We start from the raw sequence: 20,909 nt of genomic DNA on the forward strand, positions 1-20,909 counted from the left end.
CAAACACTGTAGGAGTACATTGTAAAAAGAAAAAGAAAAAAATGCGGTGGAGCAAAAGAGCAATTTTACTTGACAGGGATAAACTTGGGGTCAGCTGTTTTTTTTTAAATGTTTTCTCTTGCTTTGGTGCCAATGGGCTTTTCAAACAGTCTTTGCTGTGCAACGGCAATTCTGCAGCCTGTTGAATAAACCTTGGAAGAACAAGTAGGGAGTGACAGGCAGAAAAGATCACTCAGGGCCTGCTGAGAATTGATTGTTGGTGCCGATCAGCCCCCTCTGTATCCCTAACAAGCACAAACCTCTGACCATTCGCCCCGTAAAAACTCAACTAAATGTTGAACACAGATACATTGACAATGAAGACACCAAATGAACAAGTAAAGGTTTGTGACCTTTGGAAATGCCAGACAGTTGAATAACATAACCAAATCTGGTGCATGTAAAATGCCAAAATTCAGCATTCTGAGCAGTCAAATCCCAAGGTGTTGTGTTGAGAGTGAGAGGAGATGGAAATAATTTACCGCCAGTGCACTTGAAATATGAGAAAAACAATGCTGTTTCATTTGTAGACAGAGTGCATGTTAGCATTATCAAGAGTCAATCAAGGTGAGATGCATCTACATCAAATCGGTCCTTGAAACAAAGAATCCCAAGCCCTTACTGTACGTGCAAGCCAAATATTACATTATCCCACCACAACTTCCTGGCACACAATTCTTAATCTTTAAGGTCATTTCACATTCCATCTCCATATTCCTCTTACGAGAACAGGGTCTCCGCGGTTAATAACAGTTGCTTGCAAAGATTGAAGAAACTGTTACTCAAGGATGAAATGTAAATAAGGGATCTTGCATTTTGATAATGCAGAGCTCTGCTCCATGTCCATTTCAGAACTGACTAAATGTAGAAATGGTTTATCAACATGGGATACTTGACGAAGGAGAAATTAATATATTTGACAAACATAGGCATGCATATAACCCTTTTGAGTGCTTTTCCATTTAGAATCCAACAAGGACACAGTATGTTGCCACAGGAGACAATTTCCCAGCGTGATGCTATCTATGTGCTTCACTTCACTCCATAAATGTACTGGGAAGCTTATGTTGGGGTCATGTTGAACTGTAGTGGCTTGGTTTTACCTCAACCTAACTACTGCTGTGTCAGGGTAACTATGTGGCATACAATAACATGGATGAAGCCTAAAATGTGTTATCATGACATGTGCAATTAACTTAAAATGCGCTAAGGCCTTCCCATGAGGTTGGTTTTGAAGAGCAAAACAAGGGGTTATAGATGTTATTTATCATACAAGTGTTGTGAATGGAGCTTTCCATAATAGAGACATATATTTGAAAGACAAAACTACATTTAGCTTTTCACTAAAGGTTATTTGACAGAGGTCAACATTGCTTTATTCTTCTTCTATGTAAACCAATGTCTTGCTTGATCAGCAATACAAGAAGTTCCAAAATCATTCCAATACATTGGCAGCTAAACAATTAGCTAAGTGATTAGCTTTCATTCAGAAACATATTCTTATTAGCAAAACTGCAGCGGACGAGGATGGACGGCTGCTCGCCAAACACTCCAAAACTCTGCATGTCTGCAGATTTATGTTCTGCTTGTTCGCCAAACGTTTTGATAAATTGCTGGTATTACTTTTTTGTTGTATTGCATTTGTGACAATGAGAGTTATCAGCATCTACTGGAGTAAAATGTATCTTTTCCTTCTCTCCGCCACGATGTGTGTCTCACGCTGTCCCGAACCGGAGCCGGTGTGTTTGTCAGAGTAAAGCACTACTTTGCACCTTGTGCAAAGAAAGGCACAGAGATGGAGAGAGGAGGGTTGACACGAGGAGATCACCGTTTGTAGCTTCCAAAGCACCGATAGCAGAACCATTAGCTCCTAATTAATACTTTGGGTTTTTACTGATTTAGAACCGGTTACCGGTCTTAAAACTCAGAGACGCTTCCCCTGTGGATTCTTTCTCAGCTGTACAGTGTTTTCAAAAAGTAAAGCAAGGATAAAGTTCAAATAATGTGATCTTAGAGCACATGTAATGAAGGGAACGAATGTGAGGTTCATCGCTCTCTCATGACACTTTTTACTTCTACTCCACTACTATTCAGAAGGCTGAACCTTTTTCTCCAAACACATTTATTTGACAGCTGTAGTTACCACATACTTGACACACTCCATAAGGTTTTACATACAAAACTTATAATGAGCAAACTTGTTCAGATATATAAATACATTTTAGATTTTTACTACTGAACGATGTGTAAAATAAATCTGTGAATAACTATGCCAATAAAATATTACTCGAACATTAATAATTCATTTAATTATTTAAAAACTCACAGAGGGCAGGTATTCTGCATATTATTATTAGTAATACTTTAAGTACATTTTCATAATCAGCAGCAGCGACAGCGATACTCAGATTCTTTTCAGCTTGTGAGTCTGTGTGTCATCACGGTTGAAAGTGGGCGTGTAGACACCACAGAGTCAGTTTTGAGTATTTTGCCAGGTGTTTGTATTTCCGTGGACAGTTTTTGTGATGATGTTGCAAGATGCAGCCACAAACCTTTGTAGGTGTTTAGTTGAGCTCAAAATGAAGGCCAAGTTGGAAGATATGTGTGGTCCGAGTAAGTTATGCTGTTATTCAGTACATCTGTACATGTAGACATTGACTTTTAGTATAGTGCATTTGTGATATATTGTTACTTTCACTTCACAGCATTCAGGCAGGATGGGAAAAGGGAAGAAGCTGCCTTCGATATAGAGGTATAATGGCGCTCTGCCTGAAACCATTGATTTGATGCGGTTCTGCTGGGGTGGGGCTGCGCTGGGAGACTGTCATCACAGGGGCTCGGTCTGTGGAGAGCAGAGCTGCCCTGATCCCTGCATGCAGCCAGCCAGACTCGCACTGTAGTATAAGATGGGAACCAAATAACTTCTACATTCAAAGTGGCTTCCAACAGATTTTGGACAGGGGTTGTCAGAATCAGGAAAATAGATTATGTGTAAAATATTGGATCGGCAAGGCAACATGTAAGCCAAAGAAATCCAACCTGAGGATTGTGAATAGTCAATGAATTAGTTGTTGGTGCTGGAGTGTGTAGCTCTAAGTATTTGAGTATTTGTACTAATTGGGGATTTCGGATTGCCAGTGGATTGGAAAAGTTGCAATAATGTGAAAAAATGCACAAAAGGAGAATTTAAAATGCTCACATTGATTCAATAGAGACAACAGACGGTTTTCTGACTTCAAACTCTTAAACTAGTGAGAATGAATCAGAGGCCAACTGCGATGTTCAACTGTTCTTCGACAATTAAATCCTTTGTTATGTTGATTGTTGTCTGTATTCAAGAAAAAAGTCTTAAAATGAAATTAGCTGTAAATGAAGAGTTTTACATTTTGGGAAAATATGCTTGTTTGAGTTCTAGATGAGAGTTAAATAAGATTAATACTATGCTCATGTGAAAGTGGTGAGAGTGGTATAAATCATCTCTTCCAACTCTGGGCAGGGAATCAAATAAGAATATTTCCAAAGATGGCAAACCAGACTGTCATCGGGTGTGGAAAAAAAAACATTCATATAGAAAAATGTCCTCTGTCTTCCAAATTGAATCTACTAAGCATCTGATAAATTTGATTGCACTTGTATGTGGTGGAAAGATAATCCTCTTATTTATATTCGTATCTGGATGTCTGAAGAATGGAGTAGTGAAAGAGCCCTCGAGAATCACCATGTTTCTAACCTCTGACTACTTTTTTAATTTACTTCCCGTAACTGCAATAATGCAGCTAACTACGATAATTACCCACTGTCAGTGAACATGTTGCTACAAGTGTCAGGGATAATATAATACCACCAATTAAACTGCCAATTATAGAGTTTTAAAGGAACATTAAAGTCCATGAAAATGGATAAGGAAATCATTACATTTTAAATTCTATCTTTGTACTTCCCCGACTGCTAATAAGAATCATTCAAGGCCGAATGGATGACACAATTGAACTGAGCCAAGGAGTCAAGGTTTAACTGTAGTCTGCGTGACAAACTGTGTCAATAGTTACATCATAGTCACCACATGTAAGAGTAGACTTAAGACTTTCCTCTTTAATAGCGCTTATAGTTAGGGCTGAATCAGGTTTGCCCTGGTCCAGCCCTTAGATATGCTGCTATAGGCCTATAGGCTGCTGGGGGATGTTTTAGGATACACTGAGCTCCTCTCTCCTCTTCTCTCTCTCCTTATGGATGAATTTACATCTCTCCATTGCACCTTATTAACTCTGCTTCCTCCCCGGAGTCTTTGTGCCTTCTCGCCTCATAGGGTCCATTGGAACTGGCTGTGTCTGAAGCTGGTCCTGGCTCCTTGTCCCTGCTTCCTGCATCCAGCCCTGAACCTGGCCTCCTTCCCAATGGCCCTGCCTCCTTCTTTGTGCCTCCTGCCTCAAGAGCCTGGCTTCATTGGTCCGGCCTCTTTCGCGATGCCTCCTGCCTGGTGGGCCGGCCTCCTGCCTCAGTAGCCCTGCCCCCTGTCATGGCCATGCTGATGCCCACCCCCACCTCCTCTCTTCCTCCTTCTGTTTCATGGATTGTGGACATCTGGATCATGGTCCATGCCTACTATTCATTATTCATCATTTCTGTCATATTCATTGAATGTGTTGTAACTCTGTTCATTCTGTACACATGACATCTATTGCTTCTGTCCATCCGGGGAGAGGGATCCTCCTCTGTTGCTCTCCTGAAGGTTTCTTCCCTTTTTTCCCTGTAAAAGGTTATTTTCTGGGTTTTTTGGGAGTTTTTCCTGATCCGATGTGAGCTCCTGGGACAGGGATGTTGTATGTGTCATATATATGTGTTATAATTTGTGATTTGGGGCTATACAAAATAAACTGAATTGAATTGAATCATGAGGATGATAGATTGATGGTTCTTTTAGCACATTTAAAAAAATCCAATAAACCTCTCTTCTATACATCTGCTTCGTCGTAGATTGTGTCATATAATATATATATGACCATTGATGAGTGTAAACAACTATAAATCAATACCATCATTTTTCGATTTGTTTAAAGATTATCATCTTTAATGATGAATGGCCATGCTTTACAAAAGACACATTTAAATCAGGAGTTTAGGATGGACAACTATTAATACAAGGCGGGAAGAGTACACACAATACTGAACCTAACTTAAACATGAAACTACCCGCTAACAGGGTCTAGCTTAGACTCTGTAATTAATTACAAGAGAAACGCTTTGATCATGTTTATGCTTAGAAAGGAACAAAAGGGGCATGAACGTGTAAGTGAAAGACCTGGGACTGAATAAGCTGACCCACTAGTTAGTGCTGAATAACAGTGAATTATTGTAATTAATTTCAGTCATTCTACAAAGACTTAATTACTGTTGCATTTATAATGTTGAGAGCAGGAACGTTTTTTGACCTTTGAGGCTCTGTTCTGGTCAATATATTTATCAGTGGTGTGAGCGTGGCCTCTATTAGCCTTCGTACGACATACAATTAGCACGCTGATCTTACCTGTAACAGTCGGTTACAAATGTAATCAGTGGATCAAACAGAAAGATAAAGTCATCTTTATGTAAATTCTGGCCGATTGGTGGTGGAGAAGAGCTCAAACAACATTGAGACTGCTGTTGAAATCCAAGAAAAATTATATTTTTTACCAGAAAAGACTACAGAGCTATATTTGTCTCTAAATTGTGAACAGGAAATGGGATATTTTGAAATACAGAAACTTTTTTTTGCAAGTGCGTTATTGCTCATCACAAAAAAAATAAAAGGACAAGACGACAGGGCAAGGTGGGGAAACTAAATGAGAGGTTTTTTTTAGTTATTTATGTTGGTTATTTGGTTATTTAATAATTAGCTGTATGAAAAAAAAGTATTTATTGTGGTGAAAAGATCATTATGGGTGACGGTTTCAGCTCTTAAACATTTGACTTGATGTTTGATCTGTTTACTAGTTTGCTAAACTTTACATTAGGAAAAATGTAAACACATCCCAACTTTGATTTTTTGTTTGTTAACGAAGTGTTGTCATGTGCGGATTTTCCAACTTTCTTCTTCTGCAGGGGCATTACTGTGTGATTGTGCTAAATTTATCCAGAGCGACCATTAACACATTAACACATATGCACACACATTAGCTGTTATATGCACACATTAGTTGTAATATGCACAGATTAGATCTTACATGCACACATTAGCTGTAATATTCACACATTAGTTGTTATATGCACACATTAGTTGTTATATGCACACATTAGCTGTAATATTCACACATTAGTTGTTATATGCACACATTAGCTGTAATATTCACACATTAGTTGTTATATGCACACATTAGCTGTAATATGCACACATTAGCTGTTATATGCACACATTAGTTGTAATATGCACACATTAGCTGTTGTATGCACACATTAACTGTTATATGTTATATGTGTGTTATATGCACACATTAGCTGTTATATGCACATGTGTGGCAGAGGAGGTGGCACCCTGGTTTCCGAGGGAAGCCTGCAAGCTTCGAGGTGTTCAAATATGATCCAGTGTTTCCTGTTGATAACTTCCCCTAAAATAAAAAAAAATATTCATCTATTTGTATATATCTTTATACTGTCACATATTTAATTATTGCAGGGTTGCAAGTTTTATTGTGCACTGTTGACTGTATTGTCAAAACTACTGAATCAAGTGATACTAGACTATGAAGTAGATTCATTTTCTGCACTAAAAATGTTTCATAGTTGAGACACAAATAAATCGTCATACATATGCAGAGAGTTGCAATGAAAAAACATTCCGCTATGTAACGAGAAAGCCAACAGTATATCCTTATTGCTGTCTAATTTTATATGAAAGCTATTCCTGGGTATGCAACACTGTGTTTCCACTAAGAGGGAGACTAGAAGGAGCCCCCCCATCCCCACCCCCGCGGAGCTGTGTGGGATCGATGGGGGCTAGATGTGGGTGCTATGCACCACTCTGACCTGCTCTATTACAGTGTTTGCACCTCTCCGTGCACACAGATTTTGGCAGCAGTGTTTGTTAACAGGACCTCAGTAGCCCGCTGGCAAGGCCACACACTCTAGCAGCTTATAAAAATGTTACAATCATTATGGGACAAATTTAAATAGGCAAGCTCAGCATAAAATACGTTGATGTTTGACACCTTGTGGCTCCCGTTGTGCTGCCTTAATGAAAACTTGAGGGCACTCCTCACTACGTGAAGAGAAAACAGCTCCTGAACATCCCAGCGCTGTGTGTCGTCGTTGTTGTTATTTGTGTATGTTTTTTAAGGAATGTAAATTATTGCATCCACAGTTTGTGCTTTTGACACTATTGGACACTTTAAACGAGAAGAAGGATTTGGAAAACCACAAGCAATCTGCCGCATGTTGCCAAATCACAATACATCCTCTCACCAACTAAATATAAACAAACTACAGAGAAATTATTCATTATGACTGGGAGACATCTGGGCCCTATTTCTCGTACGTGGCTCAACTAAGTCGATCAAATGTCCTATTAGCCAGTTTAAATTTACACGGTGATTGAAAGCAGGCTATCCCGGTTTCTCAAAGTCTGATCCGCGCTCAAACTATCTCGTTAATTTGAGCCAGACGTCAGTTCACAGGATAGTTGCGCGTGACTTCAAAAAGTCGATCACCGAAACCATGATTTTCTAACAGCACAAAGGCAAATAAACTTAAAGGAAGAGACTCTTTTTTCTCCACTGAGGAGCAGGAGATGATCATGAACGTATTTGAGGAATTCCAGACCATAATCATGGCAAAATCTAATCAATTCATTCACTTCACTCGAGCTGGAGAGGGGGCGTGGCTTATCTCCATGGAAACAGTTATAACTTCCGTCTGCACCATGGAAGAAATTTCTGCTTTATATTTGTTGTGGAAATCCCTCAAATATCGGAACATCTAATGCCCTCGTGTTTGGGTTCATAACATTATATATATATATATATATATATATATATATATATATATATATATATATATATATATATACATAACATCACCCGTAGCCTCACACAGGTAACTTTCACCGAGTTACATTTAGATAAGTGGATGAAAATCCTCTTTATTCGCATCCATTCGTCTGTGCATTGACTTTCATGGAATCTACTCGCACTGTTTTTGGTGTGAACGCGTGTTCTCATCACCCCAATCAATCCGATTATATTTCTTTAAATGTGCCTGCTGGCAGTCGGCTTAATGGCATGCATCATCCAATGAGATCTAAAATAACTATCTCAACTCTTTCAGAACAAGTAGATAATATGTGTATATACATGTATGTGGAGATGACTATATAGAACTTTTTGCATTTACTCAGACATGGCCAGGGAACGTAATGAACACATCCAGGAGTCTCTTAAACACTAAATAAACATTACGAACACCACATACAGCGGCTTTCCCGATGTTCTGCATCACTGACTGTGGCAGTGGGGTGTGGTTAGGCTCAGCTGCAGAGTGGGTGGAGCGGGGGTGTGCTTCAGGGAACAGTGCCATGATGTGTAATCCGCCTCAGCTGGGGTCAATTAAATGTTTGTCTCTTCAGTATAAGAGTAGGTAGTGGCTGGAGAACGGGAGAGAGAGCAGGGAGCAGACGCTGACCGAGCGTTCGGAAGCAGGACGGAACCGGAAGCGTGAAGTAATAAAACCGGTTACTTGTGGAATACCGTGTGTTGCCGTCTTTTATCGTTTGCCAGAACTCACACTTGTTACACTGACACTGTACAACAATGTACCACAATGTACAACACGGTACCACACTGTACCACAATGTACAACAATGTACCACAAGGCTCTGCACAGTCTGTGAGACCGGCTGCGTAGTGTGGGGTTCAATGTACAGCTCGAAAAGGTCTGTAAATAAATGATTCCTTGTGGGCAGAATGGATAGCGCTCATATAGGAAGTCATCATGACGTGATAAGAATTCTCTCCCTATAAAACGCTAATCTAACTAATATCGCTCCTTCCTCATGGCGTTTTTATTTTCTTCCGGGAGTGGCCAGCTTATCCAGCTAGACTGAATGAGCCTGTGCAGGTTCAAATTTTTGTATGTGTTGCTATGGTGATTTTGCCGAACTTGCTTCGTGGAACCGAAAGGCCTGACTTGTGTAATCTCATCTGGAATATTTATCCCGCTAACTGCGTTAGCCAGGTACGAGAAATAGGGCCCCTGACAATATGTATTTATTGCATGTTTGAAGCTGCTTTCTCAGATAGGTGTAGTCTTAACCATCTATATCTCGTCCCTGCAGTGCTTCTTTCCCCCACTTTCAAATGCAGACGATTTTTTTGCAAAATGGCTTATGGCTTTAATGCCTGCCAATAAATGACAATACATTTTTCTTAGTCTTTCATCACATATTTCCCCCTGCAGAAGCACCCCAGTGTTTGCTGATTCAGAGGCTGTTTATAGCCATCGATGATGGCTTTCAAATGAGATTGCCACCGTAATGTATTGGTGTGTGTGACCCACTGAGTTCATCTGTGAGTTATGTTGCTATCCATTCCTCAACATGAGTAGTTATTCATTTATTTCTATGAATTATTAGTTTTATTTGGAGGTTTTTGTCCCATGAGTGGTCAGCTGCTATCTGAAATAACATGCTTACAGCCATTGGTGACATGTCACTATAGTACGTATTGTATGCAACTGTATCCTTCTGCTCCACTACATATTAGAGATAGATATTGTACTTGTACTCCATACATTTGTGTGACAACTTTAGTTTCTAGTTACTTTTTTCAGATTACAATATCCATGACCTTCCTGCAGGATGTATCATGTATCTCCATGAAAATCCACAACTTGTATTCTTTTTCTTATGAGTTGGGAAAATCCTCATACTTCTTAAACTGAATACACTCTTATAAAATGCATTGTCATAAAGATGAAAACAAGGCAGATTTTTCCCTAAAAATACTTTTTTAGCGATATGTGTTTTTTTACAGGACAGCAGCAACATATGACCCCTCTTGTAGAATACATTGTGTTGCTGCATATCATATTTTCCAACAGTATAAACAAATTAAGGCAGCAGTAATATTGATCATATATAAAACCTTTGCTGATACATACTTTTACTTAAGTTAGTTAGTGGAGTATTTTTACAGTGGTGACTTCATTTAAGTAAAGGATGTGAATACTTCCTCCACCAACGCGTACACCTGACTTCACAAGCATTCTGTCAGCCTTTAGAGACAGAGGGTTGTCCATTTAGAATACAACATTATTCTGTTTAATGTGCACATGAACACATTGTTAGTATAATTCAAAATCAAGGAGGCACATGCTTTTGACATATTCAGTACACAGAATTGCAATGTCATCTGAATTACTATTGGCCCATGTAAGCCTTCGTAATTGATAAGAGGGAGGACAGTCTGGGGAGTTCTCTCTTGAACTGAAATGATTATTTGATTAATAAATGAATCATTTACCGATTAAAACAGTTGTCAAATTCTTGACAGCAAATTAATCTGCAACAATATCAATGGCCTGTTTCAGTCAATCATTTTAGTTCATTATCAAGCAAAAATGTAAAATCTATCCAGAAAATAAATTCTTTGACTCGTACAATGATTTAAAGTGTATATGGAACTGTGACTTGTACCCCAGATTAGACGTTTCTTAATGCTTGTTTTCTCTTCTTTCCCAGCCCTGCTGTTATTTTAGGCCCCTGCCTCTTGCATACATCAGCCACTGTTGTCCATCAGTACACATAATCAAGCATAATGGTAAATCATTTGTTCACTGATGCACTGCCTTGTAAAGACGAGGCCAATTGATTCCATCGCAGTCGCTCATACAATACTTTCAGTATTCTCAGTGCACAACATGGCACGGCGGCTCTGATGTGTCGGCAAACAACCACACACACTTCTGTACACTGTTCACAAACACGTGCACAAATACTCCCATACGTACACAGACACACACGCGTACACAATGGGATCGCAAAAGGCTGACAGTTTTATTGAAATTTGTTTGCAAACAAATGTTTGGTGGAGTGTTCTCCATGGGAGGCAAACGATTAAAACAAACTGCATGCAGAAGACCAGCAGTGTGCATCGGGTGGGCAAAACACGTCAGCTGAAACATACAATCAGTGTTCACACAACTCACCTGCACCCACTGTACATCTGCCTGCACACACAGCGACTCACACAAAGAATACATACAAGCACATTGGCCCAGCTTCTACATCCTTTTTACCACATACAAAACATGGCTGAGAGTACAACCACAGTCATTTCAACCAATTGTATCCCAATCTTTCCTTTCCCATTTCAGAGCCTTTTAAGGGCCTAAAGTCAAATAATGACCAAGGCAGCAAGATCAAACAAATATAATTTTTTTGGGAAACACTTGTTAGATCCAGGTCTAAATGTAAGGTCACTCCCTGTGAAATGCACTTTCCAGGAGCTGAGGGGGAAAAGTCTGACTTTTTCTGGAGAGCTTGAGTGGGCCTTTTATCTTTTTTGCATCCCATATTAATGTTTCATTTCAAACCTTTCTTGTGAGAGAATGCAGTGCAAGTGGATCTTTACAGTTATCAGTAAAAACAATTAAAGTCTGACAGACTGCATACATTTTACATTTGATCTCAAATATTTTTTATATAATTTGAAGGGGGGGTTGAAGAAAACGTATTGCAGTGGTAACTAAACATGCTGCTATCTCTGCCCCGTTCATTCATTTAGTGGTCGTTAAAACATTTATTTATTCATAACTCTTCATTCAAACTGCTGAAATATTTACAACCTTGTAATTTTTGTCATGAATGTTGTCTTTTTTTCTATTTCAGTACTGATGTGTGTAATAGGGCCTATGTGACAAATATTGGATTTGTTATCTACACTATCTACACTATTTCTTTTGTTATGACTTTTTTAGTTATCAATGGTGCAACACGTTTTCCCTATACTGAAGTAATATTTTGAAATATTTGGGGGATAAGTGTTACAGATTTCTCTTAGCAAACAACTATCTTAATTATCTTATTGTCCAATTTTTATGCACCACCTTCCAAGACAAATTCCTTGTATGTCCAATATAGTTGGCAATAAATGGTTCTGATTCTGATTCTGATTCAGAGTGGAGTAATGTCTCCCTGAGCAGAGAAGGAAGTCTCTCCCCTCCTGTGTGTGTCGTTATCGTCTTCTTGCTTTGTTGTAAAAATATATATATGCAAAATATGATAAACTGTCTGAAGTGATGTCACTTGAATGAGTGGTGGTTGGTACTGAAAACAACAAGATGGGAAATTAATAAAAATATATCTGGGTTTCTGGATATATTGAACTTGTGTGATGTGATTGTGTATTTACTCTGTAGAGTGATGCAGGTGTGCTACATACAGATGTACAGGATATCTTGTGTTTAGGTACGAAATGAGGATGACCTCTTTTTATTTATTTTTATGTATCGTGAGGGCTGCACGGTGGTGTAGTGGCTAGCACTGTTGCCTCACAGCAAGAGGGCGCGGGTTCCAATTACCCGGTCGGAGCGGTCCTTCTGTGTGGAGTTTTGCATGTTCTCCGCCGTCGGCAGCGTGGGTTCTCTCCGGGCTCTCCGGCTTCCTCCCACAGTCCAAAGACATGCTGCAGGTTAAATTTGATCTACTAAATGTCCCATAGGTGTGAATGTGAGATGTCCCTACATGTGCCCTCGATGGACTGGCGGCCTGTCCAGGGTGTCCCCTGCCTTCGCCCTATGTCAGCTGGGATAGGCTCCAGCGCCCCTGCGACCCTAATGAGGATAAGCGGTATTGAAAATGGATGTATGGATGGATGGTAAGTAATATACAAAGAGGTTATAAATACAACATGCTCGGGAGACCATCTGCTCTAGTGAAATGTTATGTTACTTAAATCGACTAATCTATTGTTAAAATTATGGCCAAGGCCGCCCAGGGAGGATAATGCACATGTAATGACCCTCACTGTACAGTAGTGACTCATGCTGTATGGCAGCACTGCACCAAGACAGAAATAGAGCCATTTTCTTTGGTGCTGTTTTATTTTCTTCTTTATACAACTAGAGACTTCAGGAGGAAAAAAAGATCCTTTAAAAGTATTTCCTTTACTGCATTTCATTTGCATATCATACTGATATACTGAGTGATAATAATGAATTATCAACGACATATAACAATCTAAATCTTTCGCAGTGATACAAGAAATATATTATGATTAATGAGCTTATACATTACTTTTATATTCAATTTAATGGGCATTCTAGTTCTAAGTGCCTTTTTAATGTCCTTTCCTTTATTTGACTCCCATGCTGCTGTGCAGAATCTGCTGGTGTGCAGAAATGTTGTTTGAAGGAGTGACTCCTGCTCACGATGAAACAGCTCGACTGGAGACTATGATGTGATCCTGCTTCTCATTCAGCACAATAAAGCAGGGAGATATCAAAGAAGGAAGACAGCAACACACCGCTGCCAAAGAGTTAATCCTGTCTAATCCAGTTTTGTTCACAGTAATTTATATTGGATGATATCCTTTGATATTCACAAGACATTTGAAAACCATCATAAGATGTTATGTTTTATAATTCCCTGTATGTTTAGTCAATTTCTACAAGACGTTTATCACCTTGTATTAAAATGACTGCAGGATGTGTAAACTTGTAAGAAAAAACGTCATGAAATATCTTGAGGTGATTAACTGTAACTACATTTCACAGATATATTTAAAAAAGTATCCTCATTATTTTAAATAAAAGAAAACTACATTTTGGCATGTTTCTCTAAAAACCTGTTTTCTTGATTATATAAACAAATACAATGTTTAGGAGACGGGTAAGCCACGTAGATTCTGACACGTCTTGGTCACCAATTCAGTTTGTGAATGCCACATGGCATTTGCTGTGTGAAGTATTATTTCTGCTCTTTTTGTTGAAGATAAATGCTTTATTTCATGTAACTATGTACAAATTTTTATGATGGTAATATAGGTGGTCTTTGTTTCAGGGCAATGCTACCCACCTCTGCTTTAATACCTGAAGACTACCTTTATCTCAATGGGACATTTTGGTTGAATTAAAAGATACATAAAAAAACAAAGCGGCAAACCCTGTATTGAAGCAAATAGCCACGATGACCTTATTAGCAATTGAAAATGTTCTACTGATGTTGAATTGAAAATGCCACTAAATGTACAGCATTGAACTATTTTACTCTGAAACAGTGTCGGAATTGATATGGTTTAAACTCCTGTACGTATTTAACGCGTAATAGTGCAAGACTTCACACATTCAGATAGATAAGTGTCCAACAAAAGAAAAAAAAGAAAACAAATGTTGCACCCAAATTAAAAATGCCAAACTTTAAAATCAGAGCCAGAGAATGACCTATGCATCAGGTTAGGTTAAGTAAGATCCTTCTTATTTCTTCGTCTTGATAGTTGGTGTCTTACTTTAAATAATATATTTTGAACAACTCCATGTTTTTACCAGAGTTGAATTTTTAAATATGAATTTGTCTGACCTGAACCACTTAAATACTTCAAATATTGGTAACTTTCCTTTTAATTTGTGAATACATAATAATACTGTGGGCTGAATTCAAACCAAACGTTTTCAGAAATTCAGAATAAAATGAGAAGTATAGCTTGTATTATGAAATAAAATAAGATCATCTCATGAGCATTTGGTGAACACTGTAATAATTCTGCACACTCCTTAAGTACCTTATACTATCAGGGGCATGTTTTTTAACATGGTTGATCCCTCAACATTGGCATTACCATGCAGATGATGGCAGTTTATTTTTATATATATTATATTAACAGCAAACACAATAGTCTTTTAGTATTGATATTCAGGGAGTTTCTCTTTCAATTCACATTTGAATCAAATAATATTTCTCCGGTGGACAATGGCTTGTCAAAGGGAGAAGAGACAGGAAATAGAAATACACACATACATTAGGAGGACTCATGATAGTTACTAAAAGCAGCAACTATTTGATGCCCCACATCAAAGCCCCTCTAAATCCGAGCAAACCGCACTAAAATAAGTTTGCTTTCTGAGTGACACAGCCTATTAACACAGAGGAGGTCATATCAATCAGAGTCCATCAAATTAAAAGTATCATGTCAAGACAGGCATACCATGCTGGGAATCCACAAAGCAATAAATTGGTTGGATGATTGGCTATTAAAAATATGTGAAATTAGCTCTCATTGCATAGCATCACTGCATGAGCATTTCAGCATAATGGATAAGACGAAGGTGAAATCTGAATTGGAGAAGAGAAAATCATTTCTGAAGGCCACAGTGGCCATTTACATTGTCCTTTTCTTTCCCCTTTTTCTGCCATATGTAGAAAAATAGTGAGCATTTTAATACCGATGTGTTGTTTACATATGCCCAAACCCCCCAAAAAAGTATGGCGGACTTGGAATTTGTTAATAAATGTATGAAACCGGGCATCCAATAAACATGTAAAACCAAAGTGGTAGAAGGTCTGTTTGACAGATTTTACAGCCTCATAAGCGTTCAGGGCTCCACAGCCAACAATGGCTAACACAGAAGTGTGCAGTACACAGATGATAATGATGTTGTGAATATAGAGATCAAAGTCTTCTCGCTGTGGTGATTACGCGTCCTAACAAATGCATGTACGAGGACAGTCTTATCACCTAGCACCACACAGAGGCCTTTTCATATCTGTCGCTCTCAGATGGCCAACCTGCGCCCGCCGTGCGCTACTCTGCCAAATAAAAACAGCACAGGCGTGGTTGCCTCTGCGGCCAGCCTGGCCGGCTCATTTGACTGATGAAAGGAGAGTTTCTAGATTTAGAAAACGGGAAAAAGTTCTAATGCCTTATCACTTCAGTAAAAAATGTTTGGGTAGTTCAATGAAACACAAGAAGGACATAAGTCTGGATAATGTATTCAACTTGTTCAAACTTCACAGCTCAGCTCAAATGTTGTTGTTTTTAAGCTGGGTGAATTATCTTAATTTCTCACCTGGAAGAGGAAAAGGACTGTGGAACAGCTTTTTTATAAACAATAAGTTTCATTATAAAATTGCCTCACCAAGCTTTTCACCTTGCCGAAGCACAAAACACTCTTATTCAGCATACGGCTTGTTTTCATTTACACAGGTTGACAAATTGGCGTGACCCCTTGTTGCAGCTTCTCGAGAAGGTTTATACATGTTCAAAACCAGTGTGATTAATATCGGCTTCAGTCATTCCACTAATGGACATGCATTTTAATTAAAGACATCCTAATTTGCATTGCATGTTAATTATCTAAATCATTTTCTCTCATCTGTTCACTGTAAATAGTATCTATCAACAGCTTGACTGAATCAAGTTATTTCCGAGAGATAACCCTGCTCTTTCACTGTGGAAGACATTTTACCCGAGAAGATAAAAAACAACAACATAACTTCTAGAATGTTACAAAACCCATAAAAAAACTAACTTGGTGGTAGAGGTCACCCGATTAATCTGTGCAGATATAAAGTTTTCAAAATTATCCGCATCGTTGTCACTGGGCTCCGATAATGGCCGACGGCTGCTCAGCCATCAGTTACGCAAGGATGTACATCATCATTTTACATAGAGGCTCCTTACACATAATGAGGGATGCTTTTGCATGTTATTTCAAAAAGTGTTTCTCTACTCTGTGGAAAAACCTCTAATACATTATTGTGGCCATAGGGTTAGTAAATAGGGACTACATTTTCCCCGGGGAACAGCAGATTTTATAGCAAGCGGACAACTGGTATTCATGTCACATCTGACCCGTTTTCAAACCCTTCACAAAAGTAATCTTTCCAATATATATAATGCAACACTATCAGCTCTTCAGTCCGTGATACAAGACCAGCAAACAGGGAGGAATAGGGTAGGCTGTAGTTCATGGGGGAGAGTGGTTGTCCTGTGACCACAAGGTAGCCGGTTCGATACATAGTTGCATATCAAAGTGTCCTTGAGCAGGACCCTCAGTTGCTCCCCGGGCGCTTCACTGCAGCCCACTGCTCCTTAATAACTAAGGATGGGTCAAATGCAGAGAAGAATTTCCCCACGGGGATCAATAAAAGTGTCAATTTCTTTCTTCTTTTAAATAAATCATTCAACCGTACCAAGTTGGCGTTCTGTCTTCCAATTAAACCAGCCACATAACTATCCATTCATGAAATGAAATTGCACACTTTAGGGTCCTCTTTATCCTGGAAATATGATCCAACAATAATGGTTGGTATGACTGGCATTTAACAATTTAACGAGACGCGCAACAGAATTAATCCTGCACAGTAATAAACCACAGAGCAGCATCGGCCATTGTAAATACATATATATATATATTCTAACAATGTCATACATTACACGTCACTATATTCTCTTACTAATGAATACATTTGGAGTGCCAAAAAACTGGTTTATTAAAAACAGTGTATACATAAGTAGCCGACTAGGCTGCTGCAGAAGTTAAACTTGTCATAAACTCAGACTGATATCGGGGGGATAAAGGTGAATTTCCTTTTAAAGAAAAAGTATTTGCTCACTATTTGTATGGTTAGTTTAATGTTCAGTCCCATATTTATATATTTGTTTAGGTATTTATTATTTTGACCGATTGGCCAAAAATCTTCTATCTGCTTTTTCTTCCTCAAAACAATAGTTATTATATCGGCCTTAAAAAGTCCACTCTCATTGGAAAGTAACTTCCTGGAGTCTGCGCTGATTGCCTAGCAACTGGTTCCAGCAAAAGAAGTCCGGCACATAGGCCCAGAAAATACAAACAGGTCAATTCAGGTAATTTACCAACATCATACCTTAAAAAGATCTAAAGATAAGTATGAGTCCATGTTTGTCAATGCATGGTTCGCAGCTTGGTCCCTTGAATTGGTTGTTGTCTTTTGTGAGCGTGTATGTGCAGACGTGCAGACTTATATGGAGTGCGTGATGAAGGTCAATTGACAGAAAACAAACATCCGCTCCTGTTGACAGATTCACTTATTCTCCGGCACACATGCCTGAACACAGGTGACAACTAAGATTACTTCTCTAAAATAACGGCACATGCCTTCACAGATGTAGACATGTGCTGAAGATGTGCGAACTCTCTCTCATCACTCCAATACAGCCAATCGAGCAGTAAAGTTGTCGTCAGCTTGTGTTTACGTTCATGTTGTCAGACGACTTCACGATCAATGCTGATTTGATCAAGGGGCACAATGTGGCAGCACAGGAATGGCTGTTTATCTTGGTTAACAGGTGGCGTTTATGAGCTGCAATCAAATAATTAGTTCATCTGATTCAGTTGTTTGACTACAGAAAAAGAAGAAATAACTCAATGAGAACAACTAAATTGTGATTATAATGAAACACAATACGAGTGATCGTGGAGAGCAGGGGAGAGAACAGAGGTTTAACCGGCTGTGAGAAAGAACAGTTACCAATCTGAGTTGTGGATCACAGTGTTTGCTCATAAAAAAAGAGTATATAGAAAGAAAATAAGATTTAGCCATGTTTCAGTGTGGATGTATACATTTTTGAAAAACCTTAGTGTGGCAAAAAGAGTCAATAGACACTGACTGCAGAGTCTTAGACTGACAGAGAAAGTCTGCAACCAGACACTTTGCACGAGAACAACAAGAAAGGTGTTCTTACCTTAGAGTAAACATCTCCACAGGCGAGTCGGCTGACACAGTGATGTACGCAGAGACGGTTTCTCTCTGTCTCACGGGTGTTGCTGGCACCATGACCATAAAGTTGTTATCAAGCCTGTGTTCAACAAGGGGCGGTGGAGTGGGGTTCTGGTAGAGCCTCACACCACCGATCCTACGCAGCGGTGTGGAGGTGTAGGAACCAAACAGCCCTTCCTGGCTTGAGCGGATGAAGTCGTCCTTCCTGGCCTCCTCTGAGTGGCACTCCCCTGCTTCTGCGGACTGCAGCATGTAGTACAGCTCCACTGGTGTGCCCTCGGACACCTCAAGGTTCCTCTGGCGTCCTGGCACTATACTGGGTGGGCTGAACCAGCTGGCCAAGGGCTCCAGCTCAGCCACACACAGCCCCAGCCCCCCCTTCAGTTGGCATGTGCCACGCACCTCCTGGGTTTCATGGAAAGCAAACATGTGCACACAGGGCAGCTTGTCGATAGCGCTGTAATCGTCCCAGTCCCTGCCTGCAACATAAAACAGCACCTGGACTTTGGGCTTGGCCAAGTGAATCCTGGTATTCATGATAAAGGTCTGCACCTTCCAGTTGAAGGTAAAAACAGAAGAGGCAGGAAATGTCCCCGGGCTCTGTAGGAGCTCTAAAGGGACAGGTTGTTCCACGGAGAGGGGCCCATAGCTAGTGTTCATTGAGGGCAAACTTCTGGCCTGGTAGATAAAGAAGGGCTCAGTCCGGGACATCAGGCTAGAGTTCCTCATGAAGTCCTGGTTGGCTTCCTTCAGGAAGAACGCCAAGTCCGCGTTGAGCACCCGATAGTTGACCGGCAGGTATGTGGGGCTGGAGGAATATCTCTGCAATCCCTCTAAGACTCGACAGTCGGTTACTAAAAGACAAAGGAGAATACAAAGTCAGGGCAAGCTCACTTGGTGTACACAGACAGTCAAAACTAGACAAATAGTGAGTGACAGCCATTTGAAGCAGTGACAAACTGGTACAACACATCTCAATGTTCAACTGTGGTGGGTCAACTGGTCACCACAGTGATAGTTCCTATTCTTAATGGGATGTTACATATGTTTACCTGCCACCTAGTCTCTGACTCATCATATTGTTGTCAATAGAAATTAGGTTGTGAGAATTGTGAAGGCGCGTGTAGTGAAGTGTTTGTATTGTAACAGTATAACAGAGAGAAGACACAATCCATCACAACATAATTAATGCTGAAACAATAAAGCAATTAATCAAACAATTAAAAAAACAACACTTTAATCAATTTATCAATTAAGTCTATTTGTTGGTTACAGCTTGCTGCTATGTGACTGAAAATAAATATACAGTATATTTGTGCAAATCTCTTGATGCAAAAAGCTAAACAGATTTGATAAAAAGTATTACATTTAAACACAAAATACTGAAATTACAAACAGAATTCAAAACGCTAAATGAAATGCTTCATCTTGTATTGTTGTTGCATTTACTGCAGCGTAAAGTCAGACTCTAGATCTCATGATCGAAACCAGCATATTACACCATATTGCTTTTATTTTCTGCATGAATAACACTTTTTTCTCATTGCATTATGTGTATAATCTTCAGGAAATGACAGTTTACCAAATTATGTATTGTTTGTATAGCATTATTTTTTATATATTTTTATATATAAGACAATTACATTTTGAGACACAATGAGAGAAATCAGTGGTCAACATGTGAACTATTGTAATGCTCTGATAAACTTACTGTGTGCTGTATACAATTATTTAATAGAAATGTATCATTTCAAAATAATAAAATGCTGTACTTTATTGCTTTATATTCAATACAAAGTTTGCAAACCCACTCAAATGCAATAAAAGCCTGACTTTTGAGGCCGCTGGGGGTCTGGTGCCCCAAGGTAGACATGTCCAGAGTATCAAAAATGTTCAAAAGAATCAAATCTACCATCGAATTCCTGATCGGATATATAATCTTGTTTACTATGCTTTGATCAAATAGTTTCTGTAGGAAATCATAAACTTCCCCATTTTATTTTACTATGGCAAAGTTATTGGATATCCTCTTGGGTTTATATAATATTTCAAAATGTTGAAATCTTTAGAGAAAAATATTTCTCTATTGAACTTCAACATCATTTTGGCACAGACCAAAATATGAACCATTAGTATGTCATACTCTGAT

At 39.1% G+C, this 20,909-nt stretch overlaps 1 protein-coding gene across 1 annotated transcript in view; it reads right to left on the reverse strand.

Annotated features, from left to right (window-relative positions):
- Positions 1-20,633, reverse strand: part of si:dkeyp-14d3.1 (transmembrane protein 132C) — a 90,615-nt gene extending 69,982 nt beyond the window's left edge. Inside the window, exons 1-2 of the mRNA XM_034540793.1 lie at positions 20,594-20,633; positions 18,726-19,614 (exon numbers count right to left, since the gene is read on the reverse strand). Coding sequence (XP_034396684.1) covers positions 18,726-19,614; positions 20,594-20,633 — 929 coding nt within the window. The remainder of the gene's footprint in view (positions 1-18,725; positions 19,615-20,593) is intronic.
- Positions 20,634-20,909: the final 276 nt, after the last annotated feature.

This window comes from Cyclopterus lumpus, chromosome 9 (assembly GCF_009769545.1).
Source record: "Cyclopterus lumpus isolate fCycLum1 chromosome 9, fCycLum1.pri, whole genome shotgun sequence".
NCBI lineage: Eukaryota > Metazoa > Chordata > Actinopteri > Perciformes > Cyclopteridae > Cyclopterus > Cyclopterus lumpus.